The sequence below is a fragment of the Mesitornis unicolor genome, unplaced genomic scaffold, assembly GCF_000695765.1.
Source record: "Mesitornis unicolor isolate BGI_N332 unplaced genomic scaffold, ASM69576v1 scaffold47645, whole genome shotgun sequence".
Classification (NCBI taxonomy): domain Eukaryota; kingdom Metazoa; phylum Chordata; class Aves; order Mesitornithiformes; family Mesitornithidae; genus Mesitornis; species Mesitornis unicolor.
In genome coordinates this window covers 1-15,301 of record NW_010185710.1, presented here as the reverse complement: position 1 = coordinate 15,301, position 15,301 = coordinate 1, and the positions used below count along the sequence as shown (strand labels likewise).

At 44.0% G+C, this 15,301-nt stretch overlaps 2 protein-coding genes across 3 annotated transcripts; one reads left to right on the top strand and one right to left on the bottom strand.

Annotated features, from left to right (window-relative positions):
* The first annotated feature begins 1,457 nt into the window (after window positions 1-1,457).
* On the top strand, window positions 1,458-7,523 carry ATF1 (activating transcription factor 1). Of its 2 annotated transcripts, XM_010184921.1 has the most exons (7): window positions 1,458-1,568; window positions 3,088-3,216; window positions 4,895-4,995; window positions 5,265-5,395; window positions 6,203-6,382; window positions 6,486-6,645; window positions 7,029-7,523. In XM_010184921.1, the coding sequence occupies exons 1-7, from the start codon at window positions 1,458-1,460 to the stop codon at window positions 7,171-7,173; spliced, it is 957 nt and encodes a 318-aa protein (XP_010183223.1). In that variant the 3' UTR covers window positions 7,174-7,523. The 2 variants fall into 2 exon arrangements, with proteins under 2 accessions (XP_010183223.1, XP_010183224.1); XM_010184922.1 differs by lacking the exon at window positions 3,088-3,216.
* Window positions 7,524-10,738: 3,215 nt separating this feature from the next.
* Window positions 10,739-14,957, bottom strand: LOC104534911 (transmembrane protease serine 12-like; the record flags this gene model as incomplete). Its single annotated transcript, XM_010184923.1, has 4 exons — window positions 10,739-10,981; window positions 11,792-11,934; window positions 13,633-13,895; window positions 14,759-14,957. Coding segments are annotated over 4 exons (848 nt in total), but the record flags the coding sequence as incomplete, so codon positions are not given.
* Between the last annotated feature and the right edge of the window lie 344 nt (window positions 14,958-15,301).

Below are 15,301 nucleotides of genomic sequence, written 5' to 3'. Positions count from 1 at the left end.
CTGTGGTGCTGGGGGTGCTGTGGCGTTGGCAGCGCTGGTCGGGGCTGCTCTGCCCAGTGAAGGTCTCCAGGAGCCGGGAGCAGCCAAGGCTCTGCTCAGCCCCCTCAGCTTTTTATCCCAAAGCGAAGCCTTCGTTTTGCTGCTTCAGCTCAAGCCTGGCTGCGCTGTTTGAAGCCAACAGCAGTCGGTACGTTGGGAAGCAATGTCGCGCGCTGGAGAGCGTTTGTTCTGTGCTGGGAAGGATTCAGTTTCGTGTGTCACCAAACCATCGGTGTCTCATCGGTTTTCTCTCCACAAATCCTATCTGACTTCTCCGAGGAGTTCTGCAGGGGACTCCTCGGATGAGTAAGGGTTGAGAGAACAAGGCTCCAGTCTTGGTTCGCGCTGACTTTTTACCCTCGAAGCACACGTCAGGCTGCAAGAGCTGTGGTTTATCTCAGTAGGGAAAAATCAATGACTCACATTTCCACAGAAAGAAATGTAATTTCCAGTCTCATAGCAACTGTCCTTTCAACAGTTTCAAACGTTCTGTGACAAAATGTTTAACGCTCGCCGATCATCTCTTAATGCTCTCGGCTGGTCCACCCACTCACCCCACCTAAAAGCCAGGGTTTTTTACATCAGCGAATCCCCCGGTATCGGAGCGGGGATGCTGTCAAGGCACGTTGAACAGTGAAAGAGCGAATTTTAGACATGAGAGGAGCGTTGCTGGCTGTGTTACGTGGAGACAGAGTGGCTTTTGCAGGGTTTAAAACTGAAAACCGTGTCCTCTGTGCTTTGATTTCGAATCCCTGTTTTGTTTTCGTACACCTTGGGATGTTTTAAAACAGGCTTGGCTGGTGGCTTGGGTAAAACATTTTGGAAAATTATTTTATTAGAGCGGGATGTTCTTTAGGATAAATGCTGCATCGTGGTTTTCTTCCTCGGTCTCATGACTCGACTGTGTTTATTTTTATTAAAAATACAGGAAATGCAGTAAATACGTCTGGCAGGCGACTTCAGCCCCGGGTGTGCACCAGCACTGAGGGCCGGGGCTGCGCTCCCACCCCGTCCTTCCCCTCCTGTCCCCATCAGGAGGCATAAAAACACTCAGGGTATCAGAGGGGAGGTGACAAAACCCACCGTGTTATTGCATAAGAGAAAACGACATCGAAGGACAAAGAACAAATGAAAAATGTCCAAAAAAAAGCCTCCAAAGGTTCTGTGTCAGGGGAAGCACTGGCCCAGGCTGCCCAGAGAGGTTGTGGAGTCTCCTCTGCAGACATTCAAAACCTGCCTGGACGCCTTCCTGTGTAACCTCATCTGGTGTTCCTGCTCCGGCAGGGGGATTGGACTGGATGAGCTTTGGAGGTCCCTTCCAATCCCTAACGCTCTGTGATTCTGTGAAGTTGGGCACCTGCCCGCTGGTCACATTTATCATTAATGCAGTTGAACTCGTTCCTTTCTTGTAGCTGATTATGGAAGAGGTGCACAAGAGCAGCAGCAACAGCTCGGTGACGCCTTCGCAACCGTCGGCCGTACAAGGTACAACACTACAGGCAGCTCAGCTCTCTCATATTGCTCAACAGGTAAAGCCTGGGCCAAATCTCGGCAAACGTTTGAGGTAGTTAAAAGAGCCGTTTTTGATGTACTACGAGCTGTAGTAACCGTTGGGTTCTGAAGCACGCAGAGAAGGACGAAACAGAAGGAGGTCGAGGGGAAAAAATGTGCAACGCCACATTAAGAAAATGGCTTGTATTCAAAAGACCAAAACGAAGTTCTGTGCTTGTGCCGTGCAGAAATGCAGGCCATCGTTTTTGTTGGGTTGTACGTCCTTCAGAATCGTCACTGACCTCACGCACAGGAGCTGCTCAGCAATGACTGAGGGCCTCGTTTCCTTTTTCTTTTCCCAGCATTTGCAGCTCTTCTTGTAGGAGTGGCAATCCTGGGTGCTGAGCGCCATGGAAACACTTGGGGTTTAGCCCAACATGAGTGTACTTAATGGGATAAATCCTGTGAAGGTGGCAGTTTGACACAGTTGCTACAGGGGAACGTCGCTTGTGAAGCTGTCGCTGAATTCCTCCTGGTTCAACCCTGTGCCTCTGCGCGGGCGTCCCTGGGCCAGGGCTGCTCCCCCTCGCAGTCCTGGGAACCAGTGAGGCTTTGCAGTTCTGTCACTGCTCGCCCTGTGGAGGTGATGCAGATTTTGGTGCAAAATTTAAATGACACGAGGCAAAACCAGGAGGGAACATCAGCGAGCGTCCTGCTGTGTGTTTACAGGCTGGGTTTGTGATCTGTGCTGCTGTAAGGTTGCCAGTGTAAGTTAATATTACGATGTATATGAAAGCAGCGTGACATGGGAAGTCAGCTGTATGGGTTTTAATGAGCCCTTCATCTTTTCATAGATTCCAGATTAAGAAAAGTAGTGAAGAAATTTGGTGAGGAAACTGGTTATTTACTTATGCATCTACATCTATCACTTTAATCAATTGCTAAGTGCAAAGGCTCCTGCAAGTTCAACGTCAAAAATACAAAGCTGCTAGTACATAAAAAGTATTTTCTATAGGGTAACTGGAGTAATTCACTTTTTGGGATCATTTCACCTTGATTTAGACTTCAGTGCCCTAAATTCCTAATAACTTTAGGGAGAATTAAGGTTACTTACTAGGCACTTTTATTTCTGCTTATTTAAATCTAAGACACTCTTAAAGTGGAATTAAATCTTAAATAAACTGCCCCAAACGTGGACTTTATCCGTGTGTATGGACATCGTTAGGTGAAATCAGTGGTGCTCAGCCTCAGTGCTGCGATTCTGAAAAGTCCATTGTGTCTCGTTAAGAACTGCGTGTATTTAATTTGCAACAATTGAATCTTTTGCACGTTATGCTCCATATTTGATTTCCCCCATAGCCTAAGTAACTGTTTCAGCCTCTTTCTGTGCAGATCTGTATCTGAAAAATGTGCCTTTAAAGGATACCTTCTCTGACCTAATTAGATGTAAAAGAAGTTTCTGCTAACGCGTGTTCTCCCCTGTTTTCCTGGGTGTACGTACGCTGTGTGAATCCTGAGGAACAAGCGCTCGGTTCATGACTCTTTGCTTTGTTGTAGATGTCTCTACGAGGTCCTGCTCCCCTGACAGTCGTTCAGCTTCCTGGAGAACAAGTCCAGGTCCAGGGAGTCATCCAGACAGCGCAGTCCTCTTCTGTAATCCACTCGCCCCAGGTGCAAACAGTGCAGGTAACTACGGTGTGTCTGTTCATCAGCCAAAAATCCTGGGTTTTGGACGAGAAGAGACGTGTAAAGGCTTGTCTGACCCAGCTGCCTCTGCCGCAGCGCTGCCTTTCTGGCCCTGTGAGCCAGAAAGTGACGTGTTTTGGTGAATACATCGGTTTGGTTTTGGTGACGTGTTTTGGGAATACGTCGTTATTAGTGCTGAAATTATTTGTAGCGCTAACGTTGCCTTTGGAGTTGAAATTAAACTATTTGGCATCGCTTCCATGGGTAAAAGAAACCCCCAAACTCTTTAGTTGGTGCTCTTCACTGAAGTGCAGGCAGTGGGGTTTAATACCCAGATAAGAAGAGTACATAACATAAGAAGAAGGTGTGTTTGGAAGAGTGGATGGTGGGTGAAGTGTCGATTGCTCACCTCCTGCACGCTGTAACCCCGGTTCTGTGGTACCCAATATGCTGCTTGTGTCTCTTACTCATCTGCCACGTGATTTTTGCACAAACCTCTTCAAAGAGGTGCCCTGGGGAGTTTATGGTTGAGTCTGTTACTGCTGCAGTGGGTCCTTGGAGTTACTCTGGGCAAACGACTGTGCTGGGCAGCCGAGCGACAGAAGAACGGTGCTGAGACGCAGTGGTTTGTCACTGATCCTTTGCAGCGTGCTTATCTGTTCATGGGACACAAAATTGATAAAGCATGGAAAAGAAACACGTAATGCGCTTTCAGCTGCCGTCGTTCCTGTAACATCAGGTCAGGGAAAGGAAAACACATTTCTCTCTCCTGAAAACAGTTCAGCGTCTGTTTTAGGAGGTTGCCTTTACTTGAGTCTCCGCTCATCCCTTTCCTATCATCGTGTTCTAGTTGCAGGGTCCCCACTGACTGTATTCTTTCCCTTTTTTTTCTGTAATTTATTAACATTGTGGCCTTGTTGCTCAAAAGGGGGAAAAAAAAAAGTAACACATGAGCAGCTTTTAAAAGAATGTTGATAGTAGGTTGTTCTTTTTGTCTCTGTAGCAGCAGTTAAGTGAGAAATGCTTTTCCCAGAGCTGTGTGCATTCTTCTTGACTTTTTGTTGCTGCCACACAGATAAGTACAAGTAAATGTTTTGTTAGCTTGTGTTTAATAAGGAACATCAGAAAAATAACACTTGCCAGCCGGACGAGGACACGGTGGAGTAAAGATAAAATTACAGATAATACTTTGCTGCTGCATCAAATATTATTTTCATTTGATTCTTATATTCTGACCAACAGAATACACTGCTTTTCTGTCTCCCTAAAAGATTTCAAGGATTTGGTGTTTGTTTCTTTACATAAAGGAGGTTCCTGCTTCCTTTCCCACCACCTCCTTAGACACTTATGTGTGGGAGTGGCTCGCTGTTTCGGAGCACATCAGCCAGTAGGAGAGTCAGGCTTGTATGGTTTTTATGGAAATAATAAAGCATTTGTGTTTCTTCACACTGCTGTCTGAAAATGGGTGTATGGATGAATCAGTCGGTTTAGTCCAGGTAGAAGAGCTAGCTTCACATGGTGGACGTTTTTCAGCCTTTAATGTGATCAATGGTTTGGGAGCATTCCTTGAGCTTTTCTCGTTTTGCATTATTTTAGTTGTAATTAATTAAAATGTGTAATCTCTTCTGGGTGTTTGATCTGAAGTGTACCTGCTAACCACATGAAATGTGGTTTTTAGGTATCTTCTTTGTCTGAGAGTGAAGATTCTCAGGACTCATCAGACAGCATAGGCTCTTCACAGAAAGCTCGAGGCATCTTAGCTCGTCGTCCATCGTACAGGTAAGTCCTATGTGTCATATATTTTGTGTTTTATTATTTGAAACAAAATTAGCAACATCTTTCTGTAGCTGCATGCATTCGGTCATACTCTGAGTTGTTTTCTTTCCCTTGAAACACGCATCGGATCTGTTCACGTAGTGAATTTTGAACATTTGCTGTGTTAGCTGTCATTTCCTGCAAGGAAACTTCAAATGCCACATCCTAGCTGTTCAAATAATTTTGTAATTTTTTTCCTAGAGCTGATAATGAAACTTTTTTTTTTTTAATAGAAAAATTTTGAAAGATCTTTCTTCTGAAGATACACGCGATAGAAAAGGAGATGAGGAGAGTCCTGGTGTCTCTACTGTTACATCCATGTCCGTTCCCACGCCTATCTACCAGACGAGCACTGGACAGTACAGTACGTTATCCAAAATATGTGCTTCACTAGACACACTTTGAATTCAACTTGCCTCAAAGTACACATTTAGTTATATATTTGACTAAGATGAAACTCAAAAGGTTTGGTTATTTATCTACCAATCAATCAAGTTAGTACTGTTACTACACGGTATCTAAAGACTCCACATAAACTCAGTGCTTCATTGTCTTAACTGTGGCACATTAAGACAGGACATTCAGAGGCTCTTGTTATGAATACGTAGCAGTCCTCTCGTGCTGGATTTAGTCCTAGATGAGATATCAGTGAGGATATCATTGTATGTGTCATGGGGCTACTGTGGCATCAGGGAGGTAGCAAAACAATTGCTTTATTCCTTTGATTTTATCACCTGGTATTCGCTGTGCTTGTGAACCAAAAAGCAGCCAGCCCTGACACCTGGAGCACCTCCTCTCCTGTTGTCCCAGCTGGGTGTTCACGCTGCTTTTCCTCACTTCCCCTTCCCCTGTTTGCATTTTTGCCTTTTCTGAATTACTTTTCCATGGAGGAGTCTGTGTGGCTCCACGTGGAGCTGGTGCCTGGCTCGGGGCAGTCCCAGAGCTCTTCTCACAGAGATCTCCCACTGCCAGCACCTCTCCACGAGCACCCAGTGTGTTTAGTATGAACCCAGCAGCGAGATCTGATAGTGAAAGTGGCAGAAGAAAACAATCCTTTCAGCAGTGGCAGTGATTATCAGCAGTGGAAACGCGTGCAGCCCACAGATTCACCTTCATCCGTGTGTTGCGATGTACAGCTGCATACTTGTGTGCCTGTTCCTTTTTCTTTAAGTTGCCATTGCTGCAAACGGCCTGCAGCTGGCCAGCCCGGGCTCCGACGGCGTGCAAGGCCTGCAGACACTAACGATGGCAAACGCTGGCGGTTCCCAGCCCGGGACAACGATCCTGCAGTACGCGCAGACGTCGGATGGCCAGCAGATACTCGTACCCAGCAACCAGGTGGTAGTGCAGAGTAAGTACACCCGCTGGAAACGGGTAGAAATACCGATCCCTGACACGAGCGGAGGTTTCTAATGCTGCCACATTTTTGATGTCCTGTGCTGTTATTGCTACAGCTGCTTCAGGAGACATGCAGACCTACCAGATCCGCACCACGCCAACCACCACGTCCCTGCCTCAGACCGTGGTGATGACCTCTCCTGTCACTCTCACGTCACAGTCAAGCAAGACAGATGATCCGCAGTTGAAACGAGAAATAAGGCTGATGAAGAACAGGTATGTACGTGCACAGGGGCTGCTTTGATTAGTTTATGTGCTGAAATAGATCTTCAGAGGACAAATTAGAGTCCTGTGAGTTCACTGATGGAGCCATCAGTGGAGTGTGGTGCATCCAGCACCTAAAAACATGGGAAATTCTGACCAAAACATGTACATGCTCTGTCTCACACAGTTTGGAGAAAACAAATTGTATTTTCCCTGACTTCCACGTGTGGGCACTGCTGAATTTCCTGCTCTGCACCTATCTGTCCTGTCCATGGGTACTTCTCGGTTTGGTTTGTTCATGCACGCTCCTCTCCTGTTGGTCACTGTCATAAGGTTCCTATAACAGACAAGTCTCGGATCTAAAATCAGCAATGACTCCTGCTTGTCTGTTCCAGAGAGGCTGCTCGAGAGTGCCGCAGAAAGAAGAAAGAGTACGTGAAATGTCTGGAAAATCGAGTTGCAGTCCTGGAAAATCAGAACAAAACTCTAATTGAAGAGCTAAAAACTTTGAAAGATCTTTACTGTCATAAAAGTGTGTAAGAAAAGTAGGTAAAACTTTTGTGGACTGTTGAAATTTCAGAGGAGAAATTTTTTTTATACTGAATTTTTTAAACTAGCTGAAAGGTCAAAAATGAAACTTTTCTACCTAGATTTCACAACTTAAAGACTCTCTAGATTTTATTTACAACACGTTGGTGACAAAGTACAAAAAAAACAAACAAAGGAAACAAGAAAACCTCACCAAAATCCCTGCTGGCACAACTGGAAACTTTCTAAAGTCAAGATTGCATCTACCGTAAAAGGACAGACACGTTTGACGAGGCAGGTGATCAGAATTTCTTTGACAATTTCTGCAAACACCTCCTGTAACGGAGGCGATATTTGGTTACGATTCAAACGTGGATGAAATGGAATCCTTGCCATAGTTGACATTAGTAGTGACATTTAGAACCAGTATATGTTTTGATTTCTTACTCTTTTTCAATCCTTACTCTTTTTTTTTTTTCCTCTCCAGTTATTTGTATGTAAATATTTTTATTTTGACCTGTAAGTTGTCGTTTACAGGTGCAGATGATAAAAAGCTACTACTTTGCTAGAGGTATAAATTATGTTTACTCTTTCTCAGCTGACAGTTTCAAAAGTTGGGGGGATTTCTTTCAATGTTTGCTGTGTTTATCCAATTTTGAAAGGATCTGCGGGAAGCGGTGAGAGGTTTAGTCCTGAAAATGTCTGAGGCACAGGGAATCAATCGGGTGTTGACTTTTCCTAAGAGGATTCAACACATCCAGTTATTTTTAAGTACGGAGCGGTAGAAGGAGTACAGGTGAACAAAAGTTTCGGAAGAATGATCTCAAATAGTTTGTTCTTAGTTGCTGGGCATGATAAACATCTATAATTGCAAAATAAATCGTGTGCTGATTATATATCCAATGAAACACGCATTGCTTATTCTGTCTGGAGATTCTACTGTGCTTTGGAAGGTTTAAACCAAATAGAAGAAGAGCGATAAAATAATACAGAATTGAAGATCTATACCAAAGGGTTAATGAGGTTCTAGCGTATGGTTTCTATGCTGAAAGTAGTGCAAAATTTCCGGACTAATTTTGTAAGGTAGGTGATATTTTGCAAAGTAATGGTTATCTTTGTAAGAAAATATTCTATTGAAAACAGGTAGATGGTTGGTATATTTTGTAGCTAAATTGTGATCTTTGCAAATTCTGAAATTGAGTTTATATACGTATTTTGACAGTTTATATATTTCATTTTAGTAAACAAATGAAATATTTTGTGAACCAGATTTTCGAGCATATATTTTTTATGGATAGTACAAAGTCAAATGAGATCCTCTTTGGCGTAGGAGACATTTGAATTAATTTTGTATGTCTGTAGGCAACTTGCAAAACAAATGGATCTTAAAGAGTATTGGGAAAAAAAAAAGAAGAAAAAAGAAAAAAAAAAAAGATGAGATCAGGGCTTTTTATTCCCCACAGTTGCTGATATCTGCACATTAGATCTGATTGCTATCAGAGATTCTAGTTTGTACCATTTGGATTTGTTTCAGGTAAAATTAAGTGTTTGACGCGATCAGGACTCTTTTGGGTGTGGATTCTCCGTTCTTGGAGACCCTCCAAAGGCGCGGGGTCCTGGGCAGCCTGCGCTAGGGGACCCCGCGTGGGCAGGGGGTGGACAGGGCGACCTCCCCAGGCCCCCTCCGCCCTCCACCCTTTGTGACTCTGTGATTCTGTGACATAGAGCAATGTGTATGCAGTGCTTATTGCATGAGTAATAAATACACTATTTTCCATAGTTAGGATTGAATCCTGCTTCCAGTTATGTCAGCGGGAATTGCACTATGGACTTTGCTATTCAAAAGGTGTTAGAGCTACGTGTGTGTGTTGTGCTAGCTCGGATCTGAATGAAATTAAAGATGTACTCACTCCCTAGATGTGTAATGCTTCTCATATGGTCAGTCAGTACTTTTCTTTTACTCATTTTTGAATTAATGGACTTCTTTAGCAAGCAGAGCTCTTTGCAAATGGTATGAGAAAGACTGCATTCCACAATCACCTTCTTAGTAGGCTATATATATATTTTTTTTTTCCTAAAGTTTCTAAGTATCCGATGGTTGTGGACATGATCCACGATACGTTTCCTTTAGGCCAAACTGGAGTATACAGTTGTGTTGGCGATCATGTCAAAACAGAGCGCGTTTGTCACGCATCAGAAATAATGAGTGAGGCTGGGAAAGCCATTGCAGCAGGGAACTGCTCCAGGAGAGGGGCTCGGTGCTCCTGGCCCTGTCAGAGGAATTTCAGGATAAATGAGCACCTGGGAACACGCTCAGCACCTCAGAGGATCCGGACCTGTTCGCTCTGTGTCCCCCCAGGTGTGTCCGCGCAATCTGGCGTATGTTTAAGAGGGTTTGACCTACAGTAAAACTAATCTGGTGACTCCTCTGTACGGCATTTTGATCCTCACTGTGTGCTGTTGTTCCTTTACCTTCTTTTGTAATACGGAATAATAATTGAAAAAGCTATCACATGTTAAGACTGTAAGAAAATAATAATAATGGTGGCCAATTCTTTCTGTATTCAGCAAGTGAAACCAATGTAGAGCTGCCAGCCATAACGTTAGTCGATTTTTTTTTTATCCTCTTAAAATAGTGTTTTGGAAAGAGCAGCTTATTTTTCATCTTGGAAATATTAAACAGTAACATGAGTTTGCTCTTTACGTAATCACTTATCATGAAGTACTTATTTTGGATTTACTTCAAGATCTAGATTGTAAGAGAATAAAAGCTACATCCTGAGAGTAAGAGATAAGAGTACCTAATGCTGTTCTGCTGGTTATTTCCAAACAGAAGTACATGCTTTATATGAACTGTAAATATTTGTCAAAACAATTAGATGGTTGCAAATTTTGACCTTGGTAAATAAAGTCGCCAAAATACAATGCTGATGTTCCTCATTTCTTTTTAATGACCATAGCGCTGCGGTGGTTCTGACCAAACGTGCACGTGTGGTGTGGTGTCGGGTCTTTTACAGCGGCCAAGAATAAATACTCAGTGTATGAGACAGCACCCAGAGATCTTGTATGGGATGTGTCCTTTCAGCAGTCAGAGCACCAAGTTGTTTGGGCATAAATTGGAGTCATCGCTGAAAAGAATGAGCGGAGAAAACATTTTCTGTAGGTTTTTTTCTGTTTTCAGAAAAGTCTTCAGTGAACTGAAACCACTTCGTGCTCTGCTCGCATTCACCCAGCAGAGGGAGCGTCTCTGCCATCTACAAGATCGTGGCTGTATTATTTAGTACCGAAGCTTCTCATAGCTGGGAAAGCACAGAAATAGGGTAGGAAAACAGTATTTTCAGTTGGTCACGTTCCTCTAGTGACTGTCATTATTAGGGTCAAGGCTGTTACTTCCTCTATGGATAGGATGGATATCAAAAGGCAGAAAGCAAAGATCATACAGTTGTAAACATGACTTCTAAAAACTAAGTGTGTGTGCTTTGGCTCTTAGATTTATTCCAAAACAGGCATTAGCTCTCTTTCCAAAGTCTTAGCAGGCAGGCCAAGCTTCTGGGTGGTGACACCATGGTTTGTCCCTTCAGAAAGTCCACACAAGTACTACAGCCATCGCAGTGAGAGCGGTGGTGAGCGCAGTGCTTATGGGAGTCACAGCCTTGTTACCCATCAGCTCAGAATGGATCCATCCCACGTACGGAGACAAACGGACATAGATCCCAGGAAATTTTGGTCGGCCACAGCCAAATCCAAAACTAGAAATCCCTATGAGATAGTATTTGTTGGTGCCACGGTGATAGCACACTAAAGGTCCACCGCTGTCTCCCTATAAATAAACAGCATAAAAAAAACCAGTAACATATATTCCCTTCCAGATCAAATTTGGTGACACTACCTTGGCCTCAGTGTCTTTAACTAAAGTTGTGTTGTTTTTCTTCCTGCACCTTTTCATTCTCAGGCTTGTCTCCCTAAACTTCCTCACTGTTCAGTCAATATGAGAATATATTGCCCACACAGCGTGCAAGTACCCTCAATCTTTGCCTACTTTAAGAAACACTGCTGAGGAAAGCAGCGGTTATCAAAGCACTTCTGAACACGTTACAGGATTTAATTATAAATCTCTCCATATCACAACTGGTGCCCCAGCTTTTGCACAGCAGTGCTTTTGGCCTGAGAAATGTCTTCTCTGAGAAAGAGAAGCATTTAAATCAAAATCTTGCTGTATCACTGACCCGTATCACTGACCCGTATCACTGACCCGTATCACTTCCCAATGCCACTGCTTTATTTCAGAGGCACAAAACAGGCAAGATGCCACGTGGGCACAGTGATAGGTGTGTCTACCAATACCTATGTTTGTGTAATGTTGTGTCATTTATTGACATCTTTGTGGCAAGCATTGTATAGATACGTTTGAGGTCTTCATCCTTTCACTTATTCTCATCTTTCCAAGTATCCCTGAATTCTTTGTGTGTGTTTTTCAGATGTGTTTTCTTTGAAATCACCGTCTCGCCTCTCTATGCTGCTGCTTGTGCAGTTTCACATATTTTCTGTTAAGTATTGGTGTCATTTGAATGAATTACGCTGCAAATCGGGGTCACCGTGGTGGCAGGTGGGGCACGGTGTTCACTCTTACCTGGCAGGTATCGATGCCTCCTGACATAGAGCCAGCACAAATCATTTTCTCGTTAATCAGACCCGCGTACGCATCTGAAGCGTTACAGACGCTAGAAGGAATGATATCCACTTGTGCTTCTTTCAACACGGCCGAAACTTTACCTGTAATGGAAAACAGTTCCATTCCCTCAGTTCAAGAAGGACAGGAACTGCTGGAGAGAGTCCAGCGTAGGGCTACAACGATGATCAAGGGAGTGGAGCATCTCCCTTCTGAGGAGCGGCTGAGGGAGCTGGGGCTCTTTAGTTTGCAGAAGAGGAGACTGAGGGGAGACCTCATTCATGGTTATAAATATTTAAAGGGTGAGTGTCACGAGGATGGAGCCAGGCTCTTCTCGGTGACAAACAATGATAGGACAAGGGGTAACGGACACAAACTGGAACACAGGAGGTTCCACTTCAATTTGAGAAGAAACTTCTTCTCAGTGAGGGTGACAGAGCCCTGGCCCAGGCTGCCCAGAGAGGTTGTGGAGTCTCCTTCTCTGCAGACATTCAAACCCCGCCTGGACGCCTTCCTGTGTAACCTCATCTGGGTGTTCCTGCTCCGGCAGGGGGATTGGACTGGATGAGCTTTGGAGGTCCCTTCCAATCCCTAACGGTCTGGGATTCTGTGACAGCATAGAGAAAGATGAAATATTGCTGCTGGTGTGTGCAGCAGTTCTTAGTGTGCTCTTTTTTCTGTTTAGATAGCTTCAGCACGTGTCTGTACGTGTTTAGACACAGAGATGTGCCTGCTTTGATGGATTTAAACTTAAATGGGTTAAGGCTTTGCAGACTGGGGATTTGATGTAGTTTTTGCAATTCTTATTCTGAAGAAACACTGATGATAAATAACAATACTGCTTCCTAGCCTTGCTCCGAATGGCAGAGGTGACTGCAAGAAGCTTGTGTGATCCCCAGCTGTCCTTGAAATTTCCACCCAGGACAGATGCACGCCACCAGCTGACTCCACAGCAAGTACAGAGCGAATTTGAGGGATCATAAAATACACAGGGACCCTTACGTTCACAATGCACAGAATTGTTTTTCAATAAGAAGTTATTTCTAGCAGACAGCACTGAGTAGCTGTACCATGAATCTGAAAGCTGGGCTAGTTTATTTTCCTTTTTCTTCGTGTTATACTTGGAAGAAAGGCTTGAAAAATCATGGCTTTGCTTACGTCTGTGTAGATCTAATCTGCTTGCAGTGGAAAATACACTGAAAGCAGATACTTGGTTACAGAAGGATTTAATGATGTTGTGCGATGAGACTGTAACCAGCACAAATTCAGTTCTCAGTGAGCTTAAGGGACTCAAGGCCAATATTTAATTGCTTGAAAGAGTCCAGCACAGAGCTACAAAGATGACTGAGGGAGTGGAGCATCTCCTGCTGAGGAGCGGCTGAGGGAGCTGGGGCTCTTGAGCTTGGAGCAGAGGAGACCAGGGGTGCCCTCATCCATGGGGATCAATGTGGAAAGGGCAGTGTCAGGAGGAAGGAGCCAGGCTCTGCTCTGGGATGTCCAATGCCAGGACAAGGGGCAATGGTCCCAAGCTGGAGCACAGGAGGTTCATGTGAACATGAGGCCAAACTTTGTGAGTGTGAGGGTCCAGAGCATGGCCCAGGCTGCCCAGAGAGGTTGTGGAGTCTCCTTGTGTGGAGACACCCAAAGCCCTGGCCGTGTTCCTGTGTGACTGCTCTGGTGATCCTGCTCTGGGGGGGTTGCACTGGGGGAGCTTTCCAGGTCCCTTCCAACTCCTCATACTCTGTGATTCTGTGATTTGTTACGTAGTTTATAGCGTGATAACAGCACAAGCACATTTTTACCTTTTTCTGCTGTACGTCCCCAGCCACTAACAAAGCATTCGGTCTCATTGTCAATGTAGGGGTGAAGGTGTAAGCAGACAGGCTGAATGTAGTCGCTGTAGCGTACTGCGGAATAGAGCTGAAATAACGCAATATCATTTTCAAAGGTTTCTGTCTTGAATTCTGGGTGCACGATGATGCTTCTTATACGTCTTTTTGCTGTGTGTTGCCCATGTTTCCAAAGGTTATGGATGCCCAGAACAGCTCTCCATTTATTTGGGTCCCTAAGAGAGAATTCATGTGTTTTTTACAGTTACGTTGAAGTAAATACCTTTCTTGATGGCATTGTTTTAACTGATTGTTTTACTGTTGGCTTATGCACCTTTAGAAAGACACATTGAAAATTCTGCAGTAAATATTTTCTGGAACAGATTTGGCTAATTACCCTTGTGTTCTGAACTCTCAGTTTGCCCAGTGCTGGTTATGGCTGTTAAGGTGAATTCAGATTAATGATTTAAGCTGATACTCAGATTTTGTTTCCCACCCCAGCAGAGGCCACCTGGAAGATATTTTTTTGAAACATAAAAACATGGATTTATTTTGCAGAAAAGAAATAGGCTTATACCTACAATGCTTCTAATTGTACCTAGATTTGGGAAATCCATTAAGTAGAAGTAACAAGTAATGAATACCAACTTAATATTACATTTAGAAACAGGGCTGGAGTCATTCAGACCTAATTTCTATTAAAGTATGTTGAGAAAAAAAATCTTTACTGATATTAAGTGGGAATTGAATTGGGCCTGTGACAAGCAAAGGGCAGGCAATAAAATTCAGATTAACCTCCACAATTCTCCAGAGCGCCAGATAAAAATGAAATTATTTGTGATATTATGTCTATCTAAATTAATGTTTGTAGAAGCGCATTTAAAGAAACAAGGAGCTCAGAGCCACAACCAGTCCCGCTGTGGGGGTGACTGGTAAACAGTTTGGGTCTGCACAGGGGTTCTGCACTGAGAGCTGGGCCCATGTAGGTCCCATGATTTGCCTTTTGTCCAGAGATACCACAGGAGATGCTTTGCTGATTTACTTTTTGCCTTTTACCGTGCCCTCCTTATACTTAAGAGCCATAAGCCTGAATACATACTTCCTTCCTGTAACGCAGTGGCCAGCGGTAAGTACTGAGTTGTTACTAAGTAAAACTCCACCACAGATGTGTGTAAACGATGCACAGCCTTGGTAAACCTGGAGGCTGACAGCCCATGGCCACGCTCCCACCAGGGCGTCCTGGCCACCTACGATCCGGGATCCCGAGATGCTGCCAAAGAGCGGCCGTTGTCCACACTCTGCAAAACAGAAGAGCCTGTTATATCCTTCCAACTGAAAAAACCCTGAGCTTTTGGTGCACTAGCAGCATTTTGGGGTTTGGTCTTTTGTGTGTTTTGGTTTTTTGGTGGTTTTTTTAATCTGCTTTTGATGTTTTCTTCTTCTGGAGATCCCAGGACTGTTTTTGTAGGCTGTATGAAATGTGTGTATTTTTTTCTAGTTACATGCATATTTTTTGTGTATTGATTTACTGTGTTCATTGAAGGCAAGCAAGTTCCAGTCCCTGCTGCTTTGTGAATTCATCCCATTTAGGTGTAAATGAAGTTTTCCCGTGTGTCTGTGGGGAACCGTGAGCCACCGCCCC

Bases quoted from the DNA above. Each gene is read 5' to 3' on its own strand.
- ATF1 (XM_010184921.1), top strand. From the start codon at position 1,458: ATGGAAGAGGTGCACAAGAGCAGCAGCAACAGCTCGGTGACGCCTTCG. The intron at 5,396-6,202 runs GTACGTTATCCA...TTTTTCTTTAAG, and splicing joins GACGAGCACTGGACAGTACA to TTGCCATTGCTGCAAACGGC. The intron at 6,383-6,485 runs GTAAGTACACCC...TTATTGCTACAG, and splicing joins CAACCAGGTGGTAGTGCAGA to CTGCTTCAGGAGACATGCAG.